Source organism: Lentinus tigrinus (genome assembly GCF_003813185.1).
Source record: "Lentinus tigrinus ALCF2SS1-7 unplaced genomic scaffold L226scaffold_11, whole genome shotgun sequence".
Lineage (NCBI taxonomy): Eukaryota > Fungi > Basidiomycota > Agaricomycetes > Polyporales > Polyporaceae > Lentinus > Lentinus tigrinus.
In genome coordinates, this window is record NW_027137920.1 from 678,522 (window position 1) to 704,715 (window position 26,194).

Below are 26,194 nucleotides of genomic sequence, written 5' to 3' on the forward strand. Positions count from 1 at the left end.
AAAGACAGCATGCATAGACTACAACATATAGATTGCCTTCTTCTGACCGACTCTTCTCTCGTGGTGTATGAGCGTGCGTGTGTGGAACGTGCGTATGCGTGTGCTCGAAACTAAAGACTCATCTATGCATCCCCCTACCTCCGCAGACGACTGACGGGAAACCCAAAGAGCTCATGAAGTGCCATTCTGAACAGGCGCGTTCCCTGCCGGTGTCTCGGGGACCATCCCGTTCTTGAGCGTGCTTCCCTTGAGGTCGTCCTTCCTGATGTGCAGCTCAGCCTGGCCACCCTTCAGGTCTTCGACCGTCGGGTGTGGTAGTGAACCGTTCGTCTTCACGGGAGTGTCCGGTGTCGAGTCCGCGGGCGACTCAGCCACAGGCTTCGCCTCCGGCAGCTCGATGCGCGTCATCTCACGGACGAACGAGGTACCCCAGAACGCCGCCGAGTACTTGTTGACGTACTGTAAAGCAAGGCACGGGTCAGATGAGCCCAAGCGTCGGACATCTGGAAGTACGCACCTTGAACAGCTTCCTGTGGTTCTCTGCACGCGTCTCCGAGTCCATGGTGACGGCCTGGAAGATCGCGTCCGCGACCTCTTGTGAGTCCCAAGGGTTGACGACGATACTGCCGTTCAAGCTCTGCGCAGCGCCGGCGAACTCGGACAGGATCATGACACCCTGCCGTTCTTGCTGGCAAGCGATGTACTCGTACGAGACCTGGCAAATCATCAATGAACAGCTCCACCTATGACATATCGCGAAACATACTAGGTTCATGCCGTCTCGTGTACTAGTGACGAGACATACGTCGCTGACAGCGTAGAGGGCGCACAGCTCGTCAAAGGGCAAGCTCTTGTGCATGAAGTGGATTGGCATGAAGTCAACGGTTCCGAAGCGACCGTTAATACGGCCGACTAGCTCGTTGACTGTCGCACGCAGATTCTGGTACTCTTCGACGTCCTGACGCGAAGGGACTGCGAGCTGCGCAAGAACGACCTTGCCGATCCACTCTGGATGCTGCGTGAGGAAGAGCTCCAGCGCGTGCAGCTTCTGCGGAACACCCTTGATGTAGTCGAGACGATCGACACCAACGATGACCTTGCAGCCGGCGAAGCGCTGCTCGAGCTGAGCAATGCGCTTCTTGACAGAATCCTTCTTGAGGTTGTCGATGAAGGACGATGGGTCGATACCGATGGGGAATGTGCCGACGTGGGCAAGGCGACCCTCGAACTCGACACCGTTGGGCATGGTAGGGAGACCAAGAATGCGGGTGCATGAGGAGAGGAAGTGACGAGCGTAGTCGTATGTGTGGAAGCCGATGAGGTCACAGTAGAGAATCCCAAGGAGGATTTCTCGTCGGACAGGGAGAATTCTGGGTGAAAGTCAGCAACCTGCACTAGATGCGTGATAGGGAACGCGATATGGCAAAAACGTGGGCTAGAACAAGCATTGCGGAAGCCGTGTTTGGGCAGAGACAAGATCACACGGAAAGCGAGATCCGCAACGAGAAGTTGCAGAAGTCACGAGCGGTGTACCGGGACGGAAACGCGTCTGACGGAGCCAATCACGGGTGATCGTCCGAGAAGGCGAAGGTAGAGCGGAAGGGCCGAGAGCGGGAGAATGGAAAGCAAAGTATCAAGACTGACCTGTAGATCTCACTAGATGGGAATGGCGTGTGGAGGAAGAAACCAATCTTGATGTCGGGGTATCTAGGAGGCGGGAGCTCTTCGCAGTTGACGCCGTCGAGGATGTGGTCGACTTCGGTTGCGGTGGTGTCGCCGACATTCTGGGGGCCGTCGATGAGGGTGCGGAGGAGCATGGGGAGGAGCATAAGGTGATAATCCTGAACCCAAACCATGGAACCGGGAGAGAGCTGGGTCATGATGGCCTCTGCGAAGGCCATGTTGGCTTGGCGGTAGGCGAGCCAGTTCTCGTCCTCGAAGTTCATCTCGCCGGGGTGGTAGTGGAAGAGAGGCCAGAGGATGGAATTGGAGAAACCGTTGTAGTGACGGTCGGCGACGTCGTCGTCGAGGTAGACGGCTTGGCAAGAGTACTCCTCCTTGAGGCGTTTGTCGACGATGGGACGGTCCTTGGGAGGGATGAAGAAGCCGGGCCAGCCGATCCAGGTGAAGGACATGGACTTTTTGCAGCCGGAGAGGGCGGAGACGAGACCGCCAGAGGACATCTTGAAGTGGTACTCGCCCGAGGCATCCTTGTTGATTGTGATGGGGAGACGGTTGGAGACGACGATGATATGGCGCTGCTCGCCGGGGGCGGGGGGCGGGATGGAGAGGTCGGGGGTCGAGGGCTCTGCAACGATTGCTGAGGGCGACATGGCGGGGGATGTGGCGAGTGGGGAGGGCCGCGGCGGCAGGAGCCCAGGAGCGAGAAAAGACGGGAGAGCGGGTAGGGTTAGGAGTGCTGCTGCTCTTGTAGAGACTCATCGATGATGCATGTGACATCATCTACGCTGCAGCGCACGAGGCTCCTCCGGCGTCTCCCGACGTTTCCCCGCAGTGCGCGTCCTGATTTGGGAATGCTCGCTTCGTTTACGTCTCGCGCGTGGCCGGCGCTGGGACAATCGCAGCGATCGTCGCCGTCTTGGCCCCCTCGCGCTCCTTGTGGCCTTGTCTTCATCGGGCCCCTCGGATCCGCCCCCGTCCAACGTGCGTCTCTTATGTATCACCGCCCGGTCCGTGTCTGCTCTTTCTCTCTCGATCTGCGTCCTTCGGAGGCTTTCCCTCGGCGGACCCGGCAGAACGTCGCACAGGGAAATCTTCACAGTGTGATCAACGTTGCACGGAGCCCATGGCCGTGACATTCAACGCATCTCAAGTAAAGAGTACGTAAACCATCCAGATTGTCGTCAACCTCAGGATAGCAGCGAACATCGTCTGCCCCCCGCTGCAGGGCATTGCGTCTTGTCTTCATGCTAGCCACGAGCCATAGTATACCATAGTAATGCTTACTGGTATCTGTGTTAGTAGGTCACCGTGCCATGCCCTGGATATTTTTTGTCGCCTTCACTGAACCACTATGATGTTCTTTCATGAAGCTCCTTTCTCACAACGCTCGCCGATCAAGACATCCGCCGACAGCCCTACAACTACGCGGTGTGATCGGACACCGACAACCTGGAAGTTAGGGTCGATAACCACAATAGTCGTCATAAGCGCCTTTGACTGTTTTGCCGCTTGAGTGCGCCCAGACACCTGATCTTGCTCCCTGCGCCCATGCAGCATAGCTATTGTCCCCAATATGCATTCCTCCGCTACGAGACGGAGATGTGTCAGCTCGCTCCTGTCTAGCATTCCCCTGTTTGTGCTTTCACCAGAGGCTGTCCTTTGAGCGCATGCAAGTTTGACCTCTGCGCCGAGGAAGGGTCATGGCCTCGGAATGTGAACAACTCCTGAAGACATCCAAGTCGCCCAACATCTCGACCCGTCAAGTCGTTCGCCATAACTACGGGGCAGCATGAGCCATGGTTCGACATACACAGTCTGCACACACCTCCAGCTACCGACACGTACTACTCCTCTACTCCAAGAACACCTTTCACCCCACGATGGCCACAGGAAAGACCATGCGCGCCGCCGTCTACGTCCCCGGCAACAACGAGCTCGTCCTGCAGGACGTGCCTGTCCCGACCCCAGGCCCTCAGCAAGTCCTCCTCAAGATCGCCGCGTCCGGGGTGTGTCACTCCGACACCTTCGTCCTCTCCGCCGCCGTCCCCGATCCCCGCAGCTACACCCTCGGGCACGAGAACGTCGGCTACGCCGTGCAGTAAGCCGTCCCTCCGATGTAGAGCCCTCGCCCAATTTCTAACGCTCAATATCAATGGTTGACTACTTCCAGGCTCGGCTCGGAGGTGAAGGACATCACCCTGGGAGAGCTCTATGCCATCTGGGACGTCGTCCCGTGCGCGCTGGCGCACCCCTCTACATCCCTACCTCCGGCCCTGAACAGCATCGGCCTGGGGAAGAACGGCGGCTTCACCGAGTATATCGTCGTGAACCAGGCTGAGCTCGCGCCTGTGGTGCGTTCCCCAAGACCCTCATCTGTCCACCAGTACTGTATTGACCGACAAACCGTCCGACCCAGCCAAAGGGCCTATCCCCCGAAGTCGCCTGCCTCGCGGCCGACTCGCTCATCACCGCATACAATGCCGTGCACAACGTCGCCCAGGTAAGCTCTCCCTCGGGCCCCACTGCAGAGCGTACCTCTGGCCGCATCTCACACTGTGTAATTTACAGCTCGCCCCCGGCACGACGAAGCGCGTGCTCATCTTCGGCATCGGGGGGCTCGGGCACCAAGCCCTCCAGCTCGCCAAGAGCTACGGGGCGACCGTCTATGCGTGCGACATCAAGCCCGCCGCGCGCCAGCTCGCGCTGTCCCTTGGGGCCGCGCAGGCGTTCGACATCCTCGAGCTCACCGCGGCGCTCAACCCGACCGACCCGAGCGCGACCCCACTCCAGGTTGACGTCGTGATTGACTTTGTTGTGAGCCAGGAGAGTGAGTGCACTGGGCCAGAGCCTGAGGCCTGAGGCCTGAGGACTGACACACTTGGGACGGACGCTGACGTGCTGTATGGCTGTGATGCAGCCTTCACGCTGGCCAAGGACGCTGTGAAGCTCGACATCGTGGACACTACCGGTCCTGGTGGACTCATCGTCCTCGTCGGCCTGTCCACGGACCAGCTCCCGGTGTCTTCTGTGGACCTTATCGAATGGCGCACGAACGGTGAGTGTTTCGAGTTGCGCCGGACCACCGGTCACTGATCGCATCTCAATTTAAATCGCACTGGCAGTACTGTCCACCTTGTATGGCACCCTGGACGACATGAAGGCCGCGCTCGACCTCCTCGCGAAGGTGCGTCTTACTCCCCTCCGAGTCCCGCGTGTACAGATGCCAGGACGTTGACTCGAACGTGCGACTGCAGGGAGTCGTGAAGCCCGTGGTGGCTACCGAGCCTCTCGACAAGGTGAACGACATCCTGAACGGGCTGAAGGCCGGCACTGTCACCGGGCGCAAGGTGGTTATTCCCGCTTGACCGGCACTATGTACCGAGATGATGTAGTCCACTAGTATGCATGAGGGTGGTCGTGATAATGCCATGGTACTTCAACTTAAGTTTGACCTGATGGGAATCATGGTGCAAGCGATGGACTGTTTGACTCCGCCCTAGCCGTGTTAATGTTGAACCTTTATGTAAGGCGAAGCCTGCTGCAAGGTGGTTAACCTTGGCCGCCGCCGCCGCATAAACTCGGCATTGGAAAATGGTAGCACATGAGAGGTGGATGCGATTAAACTATGCTACGATACATTTGTATGAAATTGGGCGACGATGCCAGCTATGATGGTGGATATTATGCAATGTCTAGTGTACGGCTGGCCGACCTCCAACACGAGGCAACCTGCTGATCTAGGAAACAACCTTGACGTCCAACAGCGGGTGCGTGCCCAACTGTATCCGCTCAATCTCGACCTCAACCTCATCACCCAGCTCGACAGGCCGGCCGACCGGCCACCGCCCAATCCGGCCATGCAGCCCAAGCTCCGGAATGTTCACCTTGCAAAGGAGCTCGTGGTAGCGAGCGCTCTGCAGCGGGCCGTCCGTGATACGGGCCTTCAGCGAGCGCAGGGGGTCGTGCGCCCGCTTCTCGTGCGCCGGGTCATGGATCCACCGCAACAAGAATGAGTGCGCCCAGAACTGCTGCTGCCGGCCCTCCGTGCGCTTCGCCTCGAGCTCGCGGCTGCCCAAGTCCTCGCTCATCCGCCTCAGCCAGGCCTCGTCGAACAGCACCGGGTCCCGCTCCGCGAGCAGCGCGTGCTTGATCTGCCAGTGCGCAAGCATGTCCCCGAAGCGCCGCAGCGGCGACGTGACCTTCATGTACCCCTCGCCTTCAGGGATGCCGAGCAACGAGTGGCCCCCGGGCGTCGTGGTGTACGAAGCGGCGGGCGCGGAGACGCGGTTGCGCATGGCCTCAAAGACGTCGATGGCCCCGTTCTCCTGGCGCGTCGCTAACAGGTTCTCCAGCCCGTTCTTCCGCTCGACCTGCAGCGCACCGACCGCGCGCCGCAGCGCGGGGATACCGCGATCCCGAAAGAAGAGCGACGCGACGCGGCCTGCGGCCATCATGGATTCTGAGATCATGGCGCGGGCGCCCTGCCCCATTATCTGCAGCACCGCGTACGTCATGGACGGGAACCCACGGAAGGTGTGCGGCTCATCGGTCGACAAGAGCTCGTGGGGAAGTGGCCGAGGGTTAATGGTCACGTCCGGCTGGCCGAAGGCAAAGTGGATTGCACCGTTGTTCAAGCGATGTCGCGTGAGGTTATGGGTAACGGTCTGCAGCAGCCGGAAGTCCTCCGCCGTCGCATCGTCAAATGGACGGATTGTGTGTGTCATCGACAGAGGTTTACCGAAAGGGTACAGGACGGGATGGGGGGGAGCGCCAATGAGAGAGTCGACCTCGTCGTATCTGATGATGCGGACGTTCCGGACGACTGACGGTCGAACCTTGTAGTCCACGATCGCGCCCGAAGAGTTCGTTTTCAGACTGAACGTCAGGACTGGCTCGGGCTGTCCGGAAACGTTCCCGAGACTGAACTTGTGGAACTGCGCATCACGGGGAAGCATCGGCACTGTACGGTCGACAAAGTAGTAGGCTGTAGACATCTCCATCGCATGACGGGCGAGCCTGTGGGTAGGAGGCAGTAAAACTGTAGGATCCGCGACGTGAATATGAAGCCAGGTATGCTCCGGGTCTGACGGTATCCTTTCGACAGATATACCATCGTCGAGTTCTTCGGCGTCCCAATCGTCAACGACATACACAGGCGTGTCGCCGAAGTCATGCCGTATAGATTCGGCTATGTCGTGAGAGTAGAAGTCGTCTGGTCCAAGTGGGCTAGGAAGAATGGGGGTGGACTTCGTAGCAGCTAAATCAACTTGCAGGGGAGACTCTCGCTTGAGATCTTGTCGAGTGTTCAGCTCCTCCCAAGGTGCGACGAGGCCTAGTTCGACGAGGAGTTGGTGTGCGACTCGAACGTCGTAGGTTTCTGTCTCCCCGATAGTGTACAAGCCGAGCTTCTTGAGTATGTGCGCAAGCGGGATGGCGTAAGGATCGGCCTGGATAATCCTGCGATTCTGCATAGATGCCACAAGGAAACGCATAATGGCTTTGTCCTCCGTTGTCCACTGAATGTCATCCAGGGGCTGTCGGGACGGTGGCTCATGATAGGAGTCAAGGGCGCGCTTTCTCGAGTCGAGCACAATCGTGCGTGCCTTTGAGAGGAATGTGTCCAAAGCGGGACTCTTGTGGGTAATGATCCTATGGACCGTCCGGATGTCCTCCACTTCTTGTCGAGGTCGGACCCAGAAGATCTGTGTCTGCAAGAACCGCCGAGCTTCGGAAACGAACAGGTCACCATGATCAAAGAGGTAAACCTGCACCGCGAACAGGTCGTCAGCGGTCAACATGGTTGTCTTCCCCAGCAGCATCTCCGCTGCTTGGCGGGTGGTGACCTGGGACCAAGTCTTCCCGTCCGGGTGCGCAACCCGGTCGTAGAACGAGGTCGAGCGGGCGAGCTCGGGGATCTGGTGGCAGTCGTACTCGAAGCGTTTCTCGAATGCCCGGAGTCGCTTCACGACGTCCACCCGTGCAGCCGTCTCGGTGTCCGACTGCGCGTTCTCCCAGAGCCCGCATTGGTCCACCAGCTTCTTGGGTACGAATTCAGGGATCTGGAACGTGACGTCGTGTTCGTGATGCGTCCAAACTTCGCCGTTGGTGGCCAGGGTGTGAACTATCCATCTCCGCTTGTACAGAATGGAGAAAAGCACGATACCGCGCATCGCCGCCCCACTCCTGCAGAATCACGATAAAGGTTGGTAAAGATGAGGAAGTATGCGATCCGGATCACTTACCTTCGAATCTCAACCAAAGTACCGGCAGGTATGTGCAGAGGGTCTACAGCGATCAGGTCTTCATCCGCATCCACGAAAGCGGAGTCAGAGGTATCCTCCAGCACCGTGTCCATCGCGTCAAACGTCATCTTCTCCATGGACGGCGGGTTAACCTTCTGACGATCAAAGACAGCCGTCAGAGGACGTTTCCCCTTCTTGTCTGCCTTGTACGGCTTGCCCTCCAGCCATCCGCATGCCTCCGGTGACAGCACCTCCCTCAGTTCTGGCGCAACGATGACGTCTTGCTCAGAGCCTTTGCGAGAATGTGGAGGTCGTTGCTTGTTCTTAAATCGACTCGCCCCATACGCGGAAGTACTGGCGCATCGACGGACAACGTTGCGGAAGCTGGAGACGTCAGAGCATTGCAGTACGACCCGCTTCATGGTAAGTCAAGAGATGAATGCCAGTAACCGCACAGAGGGCTGGTCACAAATGAGCGTGGGCCAAAGAGGTCACAGTGAAAGCAAGCAGAAGCCTCTCTAGAGGGGGCGAGATGGTGGTCGCGTACAAGTCAAAGTCACAGACTGAAGTGACCGTGGCGGTCAAAAAATGGGCGCTAGCACGCGACTCGCGTCGATCACCCGAATCTCAGATCTCGATCCCAAAAGTTCCTCCGCCACCGTGACCGCGGGCAAACCTCCTGCTCATATACCTGTCTTCACGACAATCGCGCACGACTCGCTAGCTTCTCATCCATATACTGCGCGACGTCACATCATGTTCAAGCGCGTTGAAAAGCGCATACGCAAGAAGGAGAAGGAGGAGGAGCTCGGCCTGGACGGCGACATGAAGGAGATGCTGGGCATGAACGACACCGACTCGGACGAGTCTTCCTCCTCTGGTTCTGAGGACGAATCGGAAGCTGAGCTCAAGCGTCCACGTGGAAGCGGGAGTAATGAGGAAGGCGAGGATGAGGGCGAGGAGGATGGGATGGAGGAGGATCAGGACGAGGAGGCAGAGAGCGACCTTGGGTCCGAGGAAGAAGACGAAGACGAAGACGACGAACCTTCCATGACAGTCACGGAAGCCCTTCAAAACCCTATATACCTTGTGTCCATGGAACCAGAGGTGAAGGCGTGCATCTTATGCCCGGGGAAGCTGCTCAAGAACCCCGTTATGATCGACGTCCACCTGAGATCCAATGTGAGCATACACCTTTCTTACTCGTGACCATTCAACCTCATGCATTACTGGATAACCAGGCCCACAAACGACACTTTACCCACTTCAGAGATGCTGCTGAGACGGTGGAAGCGGATACCGACACACGGACGGTCTTGAGGGCGCAAGAGCACGCTGCGAAGGCCGCTGAGGGGCAGTTGTCGAAACGTGCACAAAAAAGGGTACGTGTACCCTGTCTCATGGTGGTTTACGCGTTTTACTGACCAATTCGTCTGCAGAAAGCAAAAGTTGCTGCCATCAAGGCGAAGCGCGAGAAGCAGAAGGTCATGAAGGCGAAGTACAGGGCCAAGAAGGAGGCCAAGTTGCAGGCGGCGGCGGCGGATCCATCAGCCAACTCTGACTCTGACGGGGAATCTGAACCCAAGGAGAAGAGTCCAGCGAAGGTTCCGCCCACAAAGAAACGGAAAGTCGAACGAGGAGACCAGGAGGATGCCAGTGTGCCAAAAGTTGGGCCGAAGAAGTCGAGACTTACACTATCGAAGTCTCCCAAGAGGCCCGAGACTCCCTCAAACAAGTCGTCGCTTAAGGGCCGACTAAATGCCAAACTGCCCTCCACCAAACCTGCGCCCGCGTCACCTGCGGCGAAGGCGGTGGACGGGATGGAAGGTGCCAAGGCCAAGAAGAGGCGGCGCAGCGAACCCTCGTAGCTCCCGTGGTGATTCTGTATGCACATATATTCTATATAGCAATGACGGCGTCCATGAAGGTACAAGTCATAAGTAACCGAAAATAGCAAGGAGTGGACAGGCGCGAACGCGGCATGGGCATATACAAGAAATAGTAGGGAAGCCTGCCAGATAGAAAGACAACCCTTGGTCACCGGAGGCTCGCCAGAACCTGGTCGGTTTTCCGGATCAGCTGGACGGACGTCAGTCAACAAGGGGTGATGTATTGCACTTGAATGAAAACGGACCTCGTGGATATCAGGCCGCTCTTGAGGCTTGACTTTCAGCATGCTGTCGATCAAGTCCCTGAGTCCTTGCGAGTATGCGGAGGGAGGGTGCTTGTATTGTGCGCCCATGACGGCCATGGCTATTGAACCGCCCTGCTCGGTCGTTTGCATGTTCTCGAACGGAGAGTGGGAGTAGGCGAGTGCATATAGTGTGCACCCAAGTGACTGTGCATCGTGTCAACTAAAACATTACGATGAACAGAGGCTGAAAGACGTACCCAAATGTCAACCTTCTCATCGAGAGTGATGCCAGTCTTGACATCGAACAGCTCAGGCGCGCGATACGCCATTGTACTTTGTTCGGCAGCAATATCCTGGGGGTTTCGCTCAAGTAGGATTCTCTTTTGGTCATTGCTCACGTACCTGCTGCAGGAGCGCTTGGTTACGATTCTCAATCTTTATCCGCGCCTTCATAGCACTACCGAAGTCCATGAGGATAGGCTGACCTTCGTCGGAGATCATGATGTTGCTGCAAGCGAATGAGTGCCATTACCTCTCTCGGTGTCAGTTAGACGTACCCAGGCTTCAAGTCACGGTGTGCATACGGAACAAGCTCCGTCTGACCTGGCTGCGCGTTCCCGTTCGCACCTTCGTGTTGTATCCTGTTCAGCTCCTCATCTCCATCGAAAATCGTCTCATGCTCCTCTGGCCGGTCCCTGGTCATGAGTGGGACATTTGCGCCGCTGCCCGGGCCATGATATGAGTACCCGCCGTCTCCGTCGCCTTCGGGGTGCGGGAACATCTCGTCCTCGTCCTCAGAGTGACGCGGCGAGTTGGGGAGGGAGGGAGCATGTCGGGCAGAGGAAGACTGGTTCGCGCGAGAGGGGAAGGGCTCGGACTTTGAACCAATGGGTGCGCGATAGTCGTGCATAGCACGGATGGCCTCGCATGTGCCCTTGAAATAGCGGAGCATCTCGGTCTCGGATAAGTGGGTATTGTTGATAGAGTTGGCGTTGATCGCGTCTTGCAAGTTGCCGCGCTTTGAATTGTGCGTTCAGAACGAGGTTCCTAAGAGAGTCGCGCCGGCCTACCTTGTAGAGAGGGAGAAACAGATAGACTATCTGGCCGTCACCGTTAGGGTCCTGTACGACTGCAGAGTCCTGGGTAGCGTGTCAGCAGTAGCTCATCTGGAGAGAATGCTACAACGTACGAGGATTCGAATTATGTTGGGATGTCTTCGCAAGCAGATTCATTTTCAGAAGGGGGACACAAAGTAGACTGGCTCGCAACTCACTTGAAACGCCTGTAGGCTTCTACCTCTCGCATGGCTTGACGCACATCCTCCTGTCCGCTTGGGCAGCGTATCTTCTTCAACGCAAATTGCCTCTAAAAGCATAGTACCAGTTGAGCGCATTGAGGAAAGTGTCTCAGAAGCAGTATGACGGACCCCGCTGTGCTCATCCTGAGCAAGGTAGACAAACGAGAAGCCTCCCTCCCCGAGGACACGGATGATCTTGACTGCAGGTCGTAAGTGAGCATATACCGGCGCAGAGACACGAAGTGTTCGCACATGTCCTCCCATTTATCTTCACTTTGGCTGACTGCTGGCATATACATGATGAGAGAGCCCAGAACGCATCCTTGACTTGGTACTTGATTCCCTCAAGTGTGTGCAGGAGTTGGGGTGGAAGCGACATGTTGTCAAGCAACTAGGTTGAGAGTAAAGAACGACGCGGATGGGACAGAAAGAGAAATAGACAGAGACTCTGGACAAACGTGAGGCTGTCTCGAGCAGTACAGCGTTCCTGTGCGGGCCGTGCTGCGCCCAACGCGAAGGCGCCGGCGCTCACTTGGGCGTCTGCGCGTGTAGTCAGTTCGCCACCGCCGCGTCCGGAGTTCGTTATCCGCCACCACCACTACCACCACCCTCTGCCCCTGCTCTCCATCCCTGTCTCTTCATTTCTTTCCCGTGTTCGGATCGCTTGCCTCTCAGACGACGTGCTATCTCTCTCAGCACCAGCTTCGATGCCGACAATGGCTGACCAAACGACCTCCACGATGACCACTCCCACCCCCACGGCGGTTCCTACTTCGTCCGACAAGTCTCTCAAAGTCTGTCGCCCCCCGCCTGAGTTTCTCGTCGACGTGGACTGACACGCGAACACAACTTAGCGCAAGCTTGAAGATGCTTTGCAGACCCTTGATGAGGCTGTCGGCCCTACCGCCTCCCCAACCACCACCACCACCCGACCACCCCTGAAGCGCCTCCGTACCTCTCGCTCAATCTACGCAATGCTGACAAAGTACGGAATAAAGAAGGACACCAAAACGTACGTATCGTTATTAAGCAGGAGGCGGTCCGAGCAAGTCGTCCTCAACGTCATGTCGATACAGGACCGCCCCCTCTGGCGACTTGGAGAAGCTGTCCAAGACTGCACCTCACCTCGCTGCAATTCTATCTCGCACTGCAAGTCGTACAAAGAAGGCTCTTCCTATCAGATTTGGATCCAAGCCGAATCATAACTCTTCGCCGTCCATGAGCGACTACCGACCCTCATCGACGTTCTCCTTCTTGTCACGGCTGTCAACGTACAAGCTTTCCACGTACGGCAATAAGCCTGCTGTTATCGATACCGTGGCTGCGGCGAAGTGCGGATGGATAAACGACGGCAAGGACCGCTTGGTCTGTGGGTTGTGTGGCGTTTCATGGGTCGTTGCTGGTCGAGATGGCATGACTCGTGAAGCCGGTATGTAGGGACATTCTGGCAGGTAGGTCTGTACTAACAATCCTGTTTCTAGCGAATGCGCTGGTAGAGAAGCAACGCGCGCAGCTTGTGGAGAACCACAAGGACGGGTGCCCGTGGAAGACTCGTCAATGTGATGGTGCGTGTCCCTGTGTCGCTAGCTGTCGTGTATCCTCAGCTGATACTTTCGACGCTACTCATAGATTCCATCTACCATATCCCCCTGCAACCACCATTGACCACCATCCGCGAGATCAAGGCCCGAGCCATCCTGCTCGACGCTGTTATGCAGGGAGTTGCTATCAAGCACCCTCTGGTGAGCTATCACTGCAACACATTGGCATAGTGTGTGACTTATCGTCAACACAGAGTGTTGCTCAAGTTCAGTCGTTGACTGCCATCATCTCGTCTGTGTCCTTGCCATCATCCTCACTTATCGAGACGTCGGAGCCATCGACACCTACGGAAGATAGTCCTTCGAGCGCTTCGGTCGCGTCGATTTCCCGCGTACAAGCTTCGGAGACGGCGATATTAGCCGCTGTGTTTGGCTGGGCTATACTCCCACCGGCTCCTACTGAGCCCTCAAGGACGCCGTCGATCTCGCGTGCTGGATCAGTTGTCCCTGGGACACCCATGCGCACCACGCCCTCTCGTGCGTCTTGCATTTCTCGCGAGAGCACGCCCACGCCAAGCTCTACAAGGTCCTCCCTCCGCATCTCCACCTCCACGTCACTTTTGTCGATGCACTCTGTCTCGAGTGGCTCACTGCGCCCCGACACGACTTTGCTACATTGTCCGCTGTGCCAACGCCGTGTCGGTCTCTGGGCCTTCCTCCCGAAGCCGCTTGAGGAGGACGACCGTATGGTAGGCGATGGCGCGGACAGCGGCGCGAAGAAGCAGCAGACACAGCGTCAGCTGGACATTCTCCGCGAGCACCGACCATACTGCCCCTACGTCGTTCGGTCGACGGTTCTGCCTTCCCTCCCTGCACCATCTCCGACAATCGCACAGGTGAACGGCCACCAGCGCTCAACGTCCCTGGCGTCGTTGGCGAGCACGAACGGCTCGTCAACGCAGGTCAACGCGCAGCCTGGTGCGATAGAGGGATGGCGTGCTGTCATAGCGGTCGTGTCGCGTTACGGGACCTCGCAGCGCCAGAGGCTCGGGTTGAACCGTGTGCCTAGCGGGCGACCGGAGAGTATCGCGGAGGGAGCTGAGAGTGTCGAAGGAGAGGCAGACTCCATCGATGCGATGGTTGCTGGAGTGAAGAGTCATGGGGTGAGTATCTTGTCCGCTTGTTACCTACACGGGATTCTCACTCACAACTCGGGATAGGGGAAGGATTTGTTGAAGTATGTCAAGGGCCTGCTTGGTTGAGTATTCGGGGACAATGTTTGGACAATCATTTCATCTCCTGCATCACATATCCAGTCCACAATTTGCTCATCTGTCAAGTGCTGTGTATATCATATATCTTTTTGCTGCACGTTGGGTCCACCCTTCAATTGTAACATTACTCAATTCTCTCGTAGCGAAATTATCGTCTGACTGACGGTCAGAAAGCCGGAGGGAGATTACTAGCATTTCGTCGCGGTCGACTACAACGATGAACATGTACCGTATGCATTAATAGAACAGTAGCAAGACTGTGGTCATTCCCATCACGCCGTTGTCGCGGCTGCCCAGGTTTCTCCTGTATGGTCGGAAACGAACTGCCTCGGAGGACATGCAGTCGACGCGGTATGCCTCGTGCACTGAAGAGGTCCATATGGTTCAGCAAATGCTCAAATGCCTGAACGCTCATCCACACCTGGTCAGATTATAACTCAAGCCGACGGTGTACTGGCTGTGGTGGTCAAGGTGATGGCGAGGCACGTCGCCGCCGAGAGATCCTAGTTACCAAAAGCGGATGTGGGAGCCCCCTGGCGGCGCCGTCTGATAGCGCTGTCCAGGCGCTGTCACCGTCGCAGTTTCGGTCTCTGTCTGCGCCAGGTCTGCGCCCTCTGGCTCTTCTCCTCTTCCCTCCATCTTCCCCATGCCCACCCCATACGCGCCGCTCCCCAATTCCCGCTATGCCGCTGAGGACGCTCAGCGCGAGCTCGACGACGCATTTGACTCCGAGGACGAAGGCCAGGACTCGTCCGAATCCACCCCTCTCACCCGGGCGCTGCCCCCGCGCTCAGACTCACACTACCATCCACCTCTCGACGGCGAGTTTCTAGAGCCAATCCCGACACCGCAGTCGGTCCCTGGCGGATACGACTTCGAGAGAGATTACGACTACCCACCACCCGGCTCGCCTCCTGGCCCCTCCTCTCTTGCTCTTCCCAATGATTTCGGCAACTCCAATGGTTTCCTCCCAACGGCACCCGTGAGGCCGCCGAAGCCACGTGTGTCATTCTGGCGAAGAGCAGTCGGTGCGCTGCTGCCGCAACACTACGTTCGCGTACCGACGGAGGCCCCTGGGCCGCGGATGGTGGGCGGAGGCACGGAGAATGATGGTGTGTTCGCAAATGTCGCCGCGAAGCCTTCGCGAGGCATAGAAATCACAGATGCGAACGGCGACGTTCACATTGTTCCCGAGGAGGTTCAGAAGGAGACACCACCGGTACGTTAACGTCCCATTTCGCCACATCCCGCCTCCCTGCCGACGCTTGCGCGTCCTGGTATCTGTAAGGGTGGCGGTGCATGTACTGACCTTCTCTGTGCCTCTTAGTCGTACGCCGAAGCCCAGGCAGATGCGGTGCCTCCCTACTGGGAAACCACGGTGCATGCTCCCGCAGGTACTATGGACCCGAACGCTTTCATGATTGTGGACGACCTCCCTTCCGGCCCCGTTTTCTCGTTCATCATGACCGCCTTCGTTTCCTACTTCTTCCAGTTTGCCGGCTTCGTTCTCACCTACCTGCTGCACACGACCCACGCCGCCAAGTATGGCTCTCGTGCTGGTCTGGGTGCCACCCTCATTCAGTATGGATTGATCCAATATGGCGGTTCCTTCCGCAACGCAGCCCCAATCGACGAGGCGGCTCTGGCTGAGCAAATTGCGATGTGGAGCAACGGCACCCTCAAAGCCCTAAATGCAACCGCCAGCACTCCTCTAGCCACCATCTATAATGCGACGGACCCCAACTCAGTCATGGACCTCGAGATGCAGTTCGCCGTGTCGTCTCGCGATTGGATTGCGCTCGTCCTGATGACACTCGGTGCGTCCTGATTGATTTTGTGGCCTAGATCGCTTCTCTTTCTCACTGCGCGCGCTGTAGGATGGTTCTTGCTGCTCTCGTCTTGCGTGGGCTTCTATCGCGTGAAGCGCTGGGAGGCTTCGATCCGCGCGGCCTCACTGCCCGAGGAACCAATGACCCCTGAGCAGCGTGCCCGCGATGAGCAGGTGCGACGCAACATTGAGCTTGCGTTTGGCTTCACGGGCCTGTCCGACGAGGATGAGCCCGACTCGCCGCCCCCACGACGTGAGCAGCCCGTGGACGAAAATGACGAACGACGCGAGGCCACGGAGGCTGAGTTGCGACTCACTCGCACCCTCCAGGCCGCAGGGTTGCTGTAGGCGTATCGATTACAATATTGCACCGTCATGAACACCGTTTTGTACCATATTGAGTGCCGGAACATCCTTACCAGCAAGGGACTCGTGGAGACGGAAATTGGAAGTTTGGATATGCCGATGCCTGCGTGGGGGTGTTGTTGCTCGGGATTAGGAGAGCTTGTTGAACATTGCCCGTGACGTTCTTTTCGCCTTGGATTTGGGCAGATTGTTCTGTGGTCATTCAACTTCGTCTTGCAGGCTTGGGTGTGTATTTTATGCGTGCTTTGATCGTGTAATTTATGGTACTCTATTTTGGTCGTTACATCCACTTTATTGTGTGTATGGATGGTGGAGACAGGGCCTGACAAGGCCGGTCGAGCAACCGGTTCAGAGGATTCAAGATAAATTGCCCTCTTACAAGTACAGGGTGTACTCTTACATCATTGCGATTGTGACAGAGTCCTTCCAATCAAGCTCACGCCTGGTGAAACGCGCACTCGAAACTACTGGCGCTATTCGGGTCTCCGCCGAGGTACCTCAGGTTGTAAGGGTACTGCGGAGTCTCGTTAGCGACACCGTTAGAACTCATCAGCGACATACGCACTCTGCAAAGCGGGCGCGTAAAGCCGACCCCATTTGCGACGTCGTTGTCGTTGTAGTAGACTCCGGTGAGGGTGTCGGGCGCGACGCCTTCTTCGACCCAACGGACTATCGCAGCTAAGATGTTGTGGTCGGCGTCGAGGGAGAGCGGCGGGCTGTTATTGGACGCCTGCTCGACTGAGCCGAAGGCGTTCGCTGCAAGCCCACCCTATCGTATGAATCGCCAGCGATGAGCTAGGACGGGTAAGAGCGGTACGCAGATATGCTACGCACATGACTATGTAATGTAAGAAGGATATAAGAAGGTCTCTCCCATGATGACAAGGCCGCACAACTACTCACCAGTGATTCATGCCCGGGACCGAGAAAAGGCGGTAGAAGTCGTTGATGTCCAAATGCGTGTTTGCACGGAGGAACTGGTGGACGGTCTCGTAGTAGTGAATTGCGTTACCCGGGCTGATGAGCTCGTCTGCCCATCCAAAGTACTGGATCAGCTTTCCATTGTGCTCCGGTCCTACGAAGGCAGTAATGTTCGGGTCAATTGCCTGCGTGCCAAGAACGCGTCAGAATGAGCATCCAGATGATTTCAGATGCAGCGCTCACGTTGGCCTGGCCAGGGTCCAACTCGTCAGTGAGGGCCAGTAAGTCGGCGTTGTAGTCGTGAATCGTCCAGCTTGTATCACTGCATCGCTGTGAGCCATTTCGTCAGGCGCACATCCGGAGCTTTACGCACTTCGTGACCATGAACTGAAAGTAAGCACGTCCGATCTTGAACTGCGTCTTGCCCACGAGACCACTGTAGTACCGAGCCTCGCCGCCGGGGTAGTACCCTCCAAACACGTAGGTCTGGTCAGCCTCGTAGTAATCGGCGTAGATCCGATGAAGGGCGCTGATCTGGTCCCCAGTCAGGCATGTCGAAGCGTTTTGACCTGGGCGGCAGGTGAGTGTTTCAGGCCGGAAGCTATCAAGTGGGCGTCAGAGAATGTAAATGGATGACCAGATCACCAGTATCCACCTGCACGTCCGTGGGTCGTTGATGATCCCGTCTGTGAGCTAAGGAGCGGGATGCGTGAGAATCGGCTTCTTGTACTGTGAATGAACACACAAACGACGCACGCCATCGTACTCGTCGCACTGCCTCATGACCTCAGGAGCGATAACGTCCTGCCACATGTCTTCTGTCATGAAATGCGGAGAGGTCGACGGCTCTGTGTTCAGGTTCATGTGAATGGACCATGCTTGCAAATGCGTCCACCAATTCGCGGGAGAACCGACCACCTGAGTGCACCGCGTGAGGTGAGTACAGCATTCCAGAAACGATATCTTTAGCAGGGCATCGGCCGGTGACGCACCACGCCGTCAAAGTCTTCAGGGAACTCCTGCACTTCCTTCAGGCTGAGCATACCGGGTTAGCCATTCACTACGTGCACGGACCGGTGGTCGAATGACACACCCCTGTCGGCCACCTGGTACAAAGAGGTTATCAGCAACAGCTAGGCGGGCCGAGGATGGATGCGCCAACTCACCATTGGAGCATCCAAGGTAGTATGACTTGTTCGCCGCGGTCTCGTAGTACTGTTTCACAACCTCCTTACCCGCAAGCACGCTAAGGTGCACCGCTCTCCATCCCCAGTCGACAATAGCGTTCTGCACCCGAGCAAGGCCATCATGAGCGGTCCGCCCGGCAGTCCATTAATGTCCGTATTTCAGGTCATGTACTCACGTCGTTGTGGGGCCCAGCCCATGCGCCGTCGTTTGTCGTGCCGTCATGACCGGTATTCGTGGATATCCCAGCGACTAAGCCAGCTTCATGTTAGCACGCGGTGGTGTACGAAACACGCTGCAAGCGATGACGTACAGCCTTGTGGGACCGCAACATGCCCGAGCTCGGTGACCGTTACTGGAGAGCATGTCAGTTAAGCATAGGTCAGCAACCGAGGTTCAACCTACCGCCTCCCGCCATCCCACCGTTGCCGACTGTGAGCACCCGGCCGTTCCAGTCATCCGGAAGCCAGACTTCTGTGAGTGCAGATGACCCCGCGGTCGTGTTCGTCGTGATTACGAGCTCCACGCGGCAGAACGCAGGCAAGTTGGACTCGTCGATGCTGGAGTAGGCGTTCGAGATGTTCACGAGAGCGTTGGCAGGGTAGTAGGTGGCAGCAGTGAAGTTGACATTGGGCACGTCATCTAGAGTGAAATTACTGCAGGTGGACTGGGATCCGCTGGCAGCAGTGGCCCCTAGCGCAAGGCCTAGCAGAACAAAGAGGGGAGGTAAGTGCATTTGGACGGAGCGAGTGCACGACGGACCTGGCTGTCCTACACCCCGTTATATCTCCCAACCTTCAGGTCGAAGCCGGACGTATCGGCCGGCAGCTCTTGCGCTGTTTGGGTGCAGATGAGGATATGAACTGCGATCCTGGTACTCGTGACGGCGTCTGAGTTATTTCTGTGAATAGGTGTGCCTGCTATGAGCGGCGTAGACCACCAGAAAGGAAGACATGAAGATTCCGTGCGCCATGTGATGAATGTATCAGAAAACACGTGTGGCGGAAGAGAAAGACGGCGCATACAACCCCCGAGCAGTCCGGAGGAGAAGAGGCATAGTTCCTCAATGGAGATTGTAACTGCAATCCCAAAATAAGTTAGCCAGCACGCAGGCAACTGCCGCGTACGTACTGTATTGGTTCGTGCCTTAGCATGTCCGGTACAGACACAATTGTACACCTCGAGAGTCGAACTTTGAGTCAACCAATTAGAGGGCACATTGTGAAAGGCCGGTCACACTATCGGATCTTCTGTCTGAAGGCTGATGGACATTCACCGGAGCCCTGAAGGGGACGACAGCTGTATTATCACCGCGTCCTAGTAATACAATCCGAGCTCACGATGTGCAGGACCCAGAGAACTCGATTGTGAGCATGGCTACATAATACAAATGAACTCACCCGACAGATACCACGAGTAACGGCGGCAACACTAGGATTGGATGTCAGCAATCGTCAAGCGGCTAATGTGTAGAATGAGGTTCAGAATATAAGGTTATCATTCAATGCCGGAGCTCCGCAACAGCTTCTAGTTGATAATTTTTATGGTAACTCATCCACACCGCCGCCACTCTGATCTTCAACGACGAAACGTGGTACTCACCATCATGATCGACGGCAATACAACACGAACTTGGGAAGGTACCGCCACAGCGCGAACGACCTAAGAATGAGAGTCAGCAGACGTTCAATGCTCGGGAATGCGATCGAAGATCAGAAGGGGTTGCCCGAAAGTTTGAGCTGTGGCGGGCATTTTCGGCAGTAGTAGTACGAAGACCGTCGTGATAATAGCATCATTGTGGTGGGGGAGGAAGGAACAGCCACTTACCAGGACATCTGATCCTCTGACCCTCCATGACGTTGATAGCAAAACCGCGAACTACGAACGAAGTCAGCATCTCGTTGACAGGTTACGGAAGATAAGCTCAGAAGAATAAACAGCCTTGGAATTGTCGTCATAAACCCACGACGTCCGTAGACATGTGGTCAGGCGGTAACTCCATTTATTACATCGTGGCGTCGTTGACAAGAAAAGGACACTCACCAAACTGGGACGCTCACGGCCTTAGAGAGCAAGAAGACGTAGAACTATATCGAGAAAGCATGGTCAGTGAAATGGTCAAGACAAGAATGAGAAGTTCAAAGAAAGATCAGTGGATTGACAGATAAAAGTAAAGCACCGAGCCTATGGCTCTCAGATACTCTAGTTTGAATGATTTGAATTCATCGCATCGCGATTGTAACATTGGAGATGCGCAGGACACACACTCACCTTACCGACAAAAAACTCGAGGCCTTCCCACAAGCCATATCACGAAGGAATCCACCAGGGCATTCGATAAATGTATCGCGTCACCTATGGAGGACGCAAGAGTTAGTGACTGGACCACTGAACATGGAGAAGACCGATCAGTGTAACTATGACAAAATTCTCAAAGCATCGTGAATGCCGCTTGGTATAGCGACACCACTCGAGGTAAACGAAAGGTATCATCGCGTCGAAGGGGCAACGAAAAGAGGAAACTCACCGTCACACCTGGGCTCGCCGTCGTGGACGAGCAACATGTCTGAAGAAAATCGACGGACGCGTTTTTAGCGCGTTACTTCAGGGCAGGTCGCTCGGCTCGTGACTAGGGTGATGGGGAGGGGCAGCGCCCGCTAGCCGCCCGGCAGCTTACATAATGCGACCTGGCCTTAGATTGCTGTTATCTGTGTGTAGATAGCGTGCAATCACATCTCATCTCTGTGATAAGCGAGATGCGTCGCCTCGATCGCGACTCATCTAGTGGTCACTGGTCGCGTCCTCCCTCCACCAAATGCGAGCTCTTTGTGGTCAAGATCTGAGCAACAGACTGTCAAAGCCACCAGGAGACGACGCGGGACGTTGGTAGGCAGCAGGAAACTGCATCATAACAGGTCTTACAACTCAATATCTGAGCCATACCCATTATCATCCTTTCGCAGCGCAGTCCCATCCTCGTCCACCTCATGTCGGCCTCGCCTTCCCCTTCTGTCACTTTGAGAATCATTAGTGCCTGCATTGGGTGCTCTACATATTGGGTCACCGCTTCAACGAGCGCCTGGAACTTGTCCCGCTTGTTACTCAAGGCGCTCTTCATACGCTGTGTCTGCAGTCCCCAAATGACATTGTTTTGCCGCGCTTTCTACTGAACCTGAAAGCTTTTCTATGTCAGTTTGATGTCTTCAAGGCCGATTTCTCCAGCGTATGCTAGAAGAGTACAATCTCGACATTGGTCAGAGTTGCACAACAGTATATCTGCACAAAATGATTGCATCTCTAAATTCCACCTTGAAGACTTTGTTGTATGTGGCTCAAACATCCTATCTGTGCAAAAGATCTGGAAATTTCGGAAAGGGATGGGACTGCAGCGCGCGAGACCACGCCGCACTCGACTTATCGCAGCCAGATGCCTGGTAGACGAGTTATCTGAGATGACGTTCAGCCCGGCATCTCGGCAGACAAACCCTGATCCGTCAGCATCTGTTCAGGCGCCCGGCCGCGCGCTACAGCCGTTTGCATATCAGTCTGGAATTCGCGACGCGTGAATCTTTGTTTGTCCCGAACAAACATTGCCTTAATGGGTAACAACCTAAACCTCGCGTGTTTTCCGGGAGGACTTAATGGGCGAATTTTGGCCCGAAATTGAACCTCGGAAGGTCAGGGTGCAATTATGTGTCACTTCTGAGCAGCAAGATCCTCAGATATGCAGCACTGTACAGCAGGATCGGGGCTGGAGACACACTGGCTGGTGCCACCGGCTGTTTTCCCTTACCCGTTAAGGCAATGTTTGTTTGGAACAAATAAAGATTCGCGCGTCGCGAATTCCAGACGGATATGCAAACGGCTGTAAGAGGGATTCCGCAGGGCCCTGCCGCCCCCCAAGGGTGAGATGCTTGGGATGAACCAGATCTTATCTTATCACACCCATGTCACGGTCCAACCTCCGCTGATGTGTTGCTCGTCATCTTCGGATGTGCCGACCGACTCTCAATGCAACACATGCGTTGCACAACCCCCACCATGATCCTAAGCCGGTCGATGGCACTCCCTGGCGCGTGCAGATCTTCGTTCAAGTCACCATTGGTGAGATCGTTTCGGATACAGACACGACTTGCGTCTACTGCCATCTCCCCGGTTGAGCTACACTTCGACAAGGTCGTCCCTCCGGATGGAAACGAGACGGATAAGCCGCTAGTCATCCTACACGGTCTATTGTGCGTTACTATGATAATATTCAAAAAATTCTGACACGAATCCGATGCAGCGGGATGAAACGCAATTGGGGTTCGCTTTCCAAAGCTTTTGTGAAGGATCTTGGAAGACCCGTATATGCTCTGGTGCGTTTCTTCTACTGGGCTTCAAACTGCGCATCCTGAATTTCAACGAGGCAATAGGACCTTCGTAATCACGGGACGTCTCCTCATGCCAAACCCCATACGTACGAAGCCATGGCCGCCGACGTCCTCCACTTCTTCCAGACCCATAAATTGTCCAACATATCCCTCCTCGGACACTCCATGTACGTCCTCATACGTATACCGGACACGATGCTGTTCATTCACACCCGTCAGGGGAGGGAAGGTCGCGATGACAGTCGCTCTCTCGCCCGAACTTCCGTCTAACTTGCTTTCCCATCTCATTGTGGCGGACATTGCGCCTTCGCGAGGCGCGCTCTCAGACGAATTTACGGGATACATCCACGCGATGCAGAAGATCGATTCGAGCAACGTCAAGACGCGTCAGGAAGCTGACCGGCTCCTGAAACCATACGAGCAAGTCCGTCCGCGCCTTGGCTCATACTCCGTGCTAGTAGTGCCTTATTGACTTGTGATCGCGAATCTCGTGCAGGACCCTATGACGCGTGCATTCCTGCTTCTGAACCTAGAGCACCCGACCGCGCATCATCACCACCCATTAAAGTTCCGCATACCCATCGGACTTCTTGGAGAGGCCATACCCGAGATCGGCGGATTCCCCTGGGCTCCTGGTGAGCGGATGTTCGAAGGGCCGACCTTGTTCATCAAGGGCAGGAAGAGCAAGTTCGTACATGTTCCTCGAATGTTGCCTGTACTGGACCTGACCTATCTGCCATAGGTACATCAACAGGCACAACATAGATACAGCGAAGGCCTTCTTCCCGAAGATGGTGTTGGAAGAATTAGACGCCGGACACTGGGGTGAGTTCAACGCCTTACGTTCACTGATCTAGGCTGACCCTTGGCTGTGTTCGTCCGATACAGTGCACTCAGAACGGTAGGCATCATCTCGTTCAACCTGTGATAGCTGCGTTTGCTCACATTGCTTTTGACAGCCCGAACGAGTTCAAGGCATTAGTCACAAACTTCATTAAGAGCCATTGAAGGACACCATAGATCATACACACTTTACTAACATAGAAGCATAATAGACTAATCCGTTAATGCGCAAACTACTTTCAGCACCCCACCGAATGGCCCCATATAACCAAGTTGAAGAAACGATATTCAGAAAGCGACGTAGACGTTCATAAAGCGTAAGCGCAGACAGACAAATCACGATGCACCGTCACAACGCTCTCAATCGACAGCCGACTCGCGACAGATGGACTAGCCGATAGCAACTCGAGGATATCTTCGACCTTCCGTGAGACAGGCTGCGGCAGGTCCTGCGGTCCAGGAGAGTCGAGGGCAAAGGAAGGGATGCTGTGCGCGCTCGGGAGAACCAGCGCCGGCCCAGTAGTACTGGCGTTCGCAGCAAGAGAATCCTCAGATCCAGACCGAGACCCAAACGTCGCCATCACCGAGAGATCCGCGACCTGACCGTCTTCGAGCACCTCCAGGAGCGACACGATGCCGTTGAGCTGCAGCACCCGCGACGGCGACTTGGCATGTCCCTGCCCCGCGTGATTCTTCCCCGGCGCACCCGTGTCGCTGAAAGAGCGCAGCGCAGGCGCCTTCGGACCGAACGGAAACGTATTTGAGCGCGAATGTGGTATGGAGCGCCGCGGCGGATGGGATACGCCCCGCGCGAGGTGCTGCGGCAGGTAGAGCGGACGGAGCTTCGGCCCTGTGGGTGGGACAATCGATTCCGCTTGCGCGAGCTTCTGGGCCAGGAGCAGTGGACGGAGGTTCGACCTCGGCGGCGCGGAGGTGGTCACAGGGGTGGGCGGAGGAGCGTCAGGAAGCTTGGTCTGCGACCCGGGTCGACGGGCCTTGAGCTGTTGTGGAGGAGACGGGGTGTCAGTGGTAGGCGCCGGAGGGTCTATGTCGGACACGCCGATGTAGAGCCGCGCTTTCCCGTGCTTGGGGCACCTCTCGGTGTAGTAGTGCTTGTCATCTGAGACGGGGAGCGCACGGTAAATGGTGATGTCGTAGAGGTCTGGGTGTGGAACCGGAGACGCGTCGAAGAGGTAGGCATCTTCGTAGAAGGGAGCTGACGCCCTACCGAACGGGTCCTCAACATAGTCCCGCGGAGAAGGGATTTCGAGTAATGGATCTGGGTCCGGACGCGAGGAAAGACGCATGAAGCCGACGAAGCGCTGAGCGAATGTAGATGAGTCCGGGCTGACAGGAGATAATGACTTGTTCTTGGAGCCCGGGAAGCTGGGCACGTTTGCATTCCGCGGCTTGGGCTTGAGGGCGGGAAGCTTTGATATCCCGCGGCGTTGGGCAATTGTGCTGGTCACGACGTCCAGCTCAGGCAAGGGAAAGAGGGAGGTGCCATCAGAGAGGGTGATACCCTTGGGCGAGGAAGCAAGAGCGACATTGCTGGCTGAGAAAACGGAAGAAGGCGGGGTATAGACAGTGGACGGAGTGAGTGTGAGGGAAGAGCAGCTGGCCGAGGAGTAGACAAGACTAGGAGGAGAGTAGCAATGAGAGCAATTGTGGGGACAGCATATTGATTCGTCTTCCGGGTTGTATTCTTCGAGATCAACCAGGAGGCGGACGACGTCTGGTGTGGCCGACTTGCTGCGCCTGCCGTTGCGGCGGTCCGGCCAAGTTTCTGTTGGCGGATCGCGCTTGAGAAACTGAGCCATGGCAGCAAGGACGCCAGTCATCTTGGATAGAGGTCGTCGAGTTGGTGGAGCGAGAGGCGAGGGAAGAAACCAAGGGCGGATTTGGGAACCCGAAGCTGACCCGCTTTAACAGGGTGGAGGCTGACGATGCCTACTGGAGTATTTGCACCTGCAAGCCGCGTCAGCCTACATGTTCTGGACAAATACGTACCATGGTGGTGAACATCCGCTTTCAGCTTGTAGGTACTAGGCATGAAGGCAAGCTGTGCGTGATGCCTCAAGGCGTTGATTCTGGGGTGACCATAGTCTGTAGGTGGATGTCTATCTCCGGAATGTCAAGGGACCCAACTGAACATGGCCAACCAATACAGTGATGGTTTAAAAACCGGTAAATCATCCTTTCCTGGGTAGTTCCAAGTTTCAGAGCATGCGTGGTCCAGTACACGCCCAGCAGCCGCGTCGCACACGATACCTAAGTCAGTAACCGTATTGTGGGCAGTGCGTTTGCACCCTACTTGCAAGTTGCTCAGCGCGCGCTTTGCGACATGGATCTTCGAGACTTGCAATGATATCGATGAAGGTGGCGGGATGAGGTCGTCTGGGGAGAGCAGCGCCACCACCGCTTGAGCGCAAGACGTCTGACCACGAAGTCCCTTCACAGGCACGCCGCACCTCGCTGCTTCACGTAACAGCCTTCAGACTTTTTTC

The 26,194-nt window shown here is 56.1% G+C and overlaps 12 protein-coding genes across 12 annotated transcripts; 5 read left to right on the plus strand and 7 right to left on the minus strand.

Annotated features, from left to right (window-relative positions):
- Window positions 1–171: 171 nt before the first annotated feature.
- Window positions 172–2,183, minus strand: L226DRAFT_545613 (alpha,alpha-trehalose-phosphate synthase TPS1 subunit; the record flags this gene model as incomplete). The annotated part of the gene is made up of 4 exons (XM_067682358.1): window positions 172–459; window positions 518–715; window positions 767–1,370; window positions 1,645–2,183. The coding sequence occupies 4 exons, from the start codon at window positions 2,181–2,183 to the stop codon at window positions 172–174; spliced, it is 1,629 nt and encodes a 542-aa protein (XP_067535850.1).
- A 1,398-nt stretch (window positions 2,184–3,581) lies between these two features.
- On the plus strand, window positions 3,582–5,048 carry L226DRAFT_545614 (GroES-like protein; the record flags this gene model as incomplete). The annotated part of the gene is made up of 7 exons (XM_067682359.1): window positions 3,582–3,781; window positions 3,854–4,034; window positions 4,100–4,183; window positions 4,252–4,510; window positions 4,601–4,738; window positions 4,806–4,867; window positions 4,938–5,048. 7 exons carry the CDS (start codon window positions 3,582–3,584, stop codon window positions 5,046–5,048), a joined length of 1,035 nt encoding a protein of 344 aa, XP_067535851.1.
- A 168-nt stretch (window positions 5,049–5,216) lies between these two features.
- L226DRAFT_612907 (RNB-domain-containing protein) lies at window positions 5,217–8,433 on the minus strand. Its single transcript, XM_067686443.1, has 2 exons — window positions 7,926–8,433; window positions 5,217–7,866 (listed from the first exon to the last, which is right to left on the minus strand). The coding sequence occupies exons 1-2, from the start codon at window positions 8,345–8,347 to the stop codon at window positions 5,421–5,423; spliced, it is 2,868 nt and encodes a 955-aa protein (XP_067535852.1). The 5' UTR covers window positions 8,348–8,433; the 3' UTR covers window positions 5,217–5,420.
- A 159-nt stretch (window positions 8,434–8,592) lies between these two features.
- On the plus strand, window positions 8,593–9,856 carry L226DRAFT_612908 (uncharacterized protein). Its single transcript, XM_067686444.1, has 3 exons — window positions 8,593–9,107; window positions 9,167–9,307; window positions 9,365–9,856. Exons 1-3 carry the CDS (start codon window positions 8,682–8,684, stop codon window positions 9,791–9,793), a joined length of 996 nt encoding a protein of 331 aa, XP_067535853.1. The 5' UTR covers window positions 8,593–8,681; the 3' UTR covers window positions 9,794–9,856.
- Window positions 9,789–11,821, minus strand: L226DRAFT_552859 (Pkinase-domain-containing protein). The gene is made up of 10 exons (XM_067682891.1): window positions 11,609–11,821; window positions 11,486–11,556; window positions 11,333–11,424; window positions 11,249–11,273; window positions 11,130–11,198; window positions 10,617–11,077; window positions 10,462–10,567; window positions 10,317–10,412; window positions 10,060–10,263; window positions 9,789–10,004 (listed from the first exon to the last, which is right to left on the minus strand). The coding sequence occupies exons 1-10, from the start codon at window positions 11,733–11,735 to the stop codon at window positions 9,963–9,965; spliced, it is 1,293 nt and encodes a 430-aa protein (XP_067535854.1). The 5' UTR covers window positions 11,736–11,821; the 3' UTR covers window positions 9,789–9,962.
- A 422-nt stretch (window positions 11,822–12,243) lies between these two features.
- L226DRAFT_560350 (zf-C3HC-domain-containing protein) lies at window positions 12,244–14,471 on the plus strand. The gene is made up of 6 exons (XM_067683356.1): window positions 12,244–12,368; window positions 12,433–12,785; window positions 12,838–12,921; window positions 12,986–13,098; window positions 13,152–14,060; window positions 14,118–14,471. Exons 1-6 carry the CDS (start codon window positions 12,331–12,333, stop codon window positions 14,157–14,159), a joined length of 1,539 nt encoding a protein of 512 aa, XP_067535855.1. The 5' UTR covers window positions 12,244–12,330; the 3' UTR covers window positions 14,160–14,471.
- Window positions 14,472–14,817: 346 nt separating this feature from the next.
- Window positions 14,818–16,789, plus strand: L226DRAFT_508031 (uncharacterized protein; the record flags this gene model as incomplete). Its single annotated transcript, XM_067678161.1, has 3 exons — window positions 14,818–15,390; window positions 15,499–15,988; window positions 16,049–16,789. The coding sequence occupies 3 exons, from the start codon at window positions 14,818–14,820 to the stop codon at window positions 16,345–16,347; spliced, it is 1,362 nt and encodes a 453-aa protein (XP_067535856.1). The 3' UTR covers window positions 16,348–16,789.
- A 12-nt stretch (window positions 16,790–16,801) lies between these two features.
- Window positions 16,802–19,207, minus strand: L226DRAFT_545619 (feruloyl esterase-like protein; the record flags this gene model as incomplete). Its single annotated transcript, XM_067682360.1, has 13 exons — window positions 16,802–16,879; window positions 16,931–17,134; window positions 17,200–17,203; window positions 17,269–17,471; window positions 17,530–17,608; window positions 17,660–17,887; window positions 17,942–17,979; window positions 18,043–18,204; window positions 18,279–18,321; window positions 18,449–18,573; window positions 18,650–18,723; window positions 18,785–18,826; window positions 18,877–19,207. 13 exons carry the CDS (start codon window positions 19,205–19,207, stop codon window positions 16,802–16,804), a joined length of 1,611 nt encoding a protein of 536 aa, XP_067535857.1.
- Window positions 19,087–21,021, minus strand: L226DRAFT_59927 (uncharacterized protein). The gene is made up of 7 exons (XM_067685663.1): window positions 20,999–21,021; window positions 20,748–20,826; window positions 20,532–20,558; window positions 20,074–20,133; window positions 19,872–19,902; window positions 19,234–19,372; window positions 19,087–19,176 (listed from the first exon to the last, which is right to left on the minus strand). Exons 2-6 carry the CDS (start codon window positions 20,778–20,780, stop codon window positions 19,269–19,271), a joined length of 255 nt encoding a protein of 84 aa, XP_067535858.1. The 5' UTR covers window positions 20,781–20,826; window positions 20,999–21,021; the 3' UTR covers window positions 19,087–19,176; window positions 19,234–19,268.
- A 315-nt stretch (window positions 21,022–21,336) lies between these two features.
- L226DRAFT_534859 (uncharacterized protein) lies at window positions 21,337–21,632 on the minus strand (the record flags this gene model as incomplete). Its single annotated transcript, XM_067680765.1, has 2 exons — window positions 21,426–21,632; window positions 21,337–21,386 (listed from the first exon to the last, which is right to left on the minus strand). Coding segments are annotated over exons 1-2 (173 nt in total), but the record flags the coding sequence as incomplete, so codon positions are not given.
- An 880-nt stretch (window positions 21,633–22,512) lies between these two features.
- Window positions 22,513–23,852, plus strand: L226DRAFT_570930 (alpha/beta-hydrolase; the record flags this gene model as incomplete). Its single annotated transcript, XM_067684492.1, has 8 exons — window positions 22,513–22,706; window positions 22,757–22,829; window positions 22,887–23,011; window positions 23,064–23,268; window positions 23,341–23,531; window positions 23,587–23,669; window positions 23,733–23,745; window positions 23,804–23,852. 8 exons carry the CDS (start codon window positions 22,513–22,515, stop codon window positions 23,850–23,852), a joined length of 933 nt encoding a protein of 310 aa, XP_067535860.1.
- A 143-nt stretch (window positions 23,853–23,995) lies between these two features.
- Window positions 23,996–25,528, minus strand: L226DRAFT_612914 (uncharacterized protein; the record flags this gene model as incomplete). Its single annotated transcript, XM_067686445.1, has 1 exon — window positions 23,996–25,528. The coding sequence occupies one exon, from the start codon at window positions 25,526–25,528 to the stop codon at window positions 23,996–23,998; it is 1,533 nt and encodes a 510-aa protein (XP_067535861.1).
- Between the last annotated feature and the right edge of the window lie 666 nt (window positions 25,529–26,194).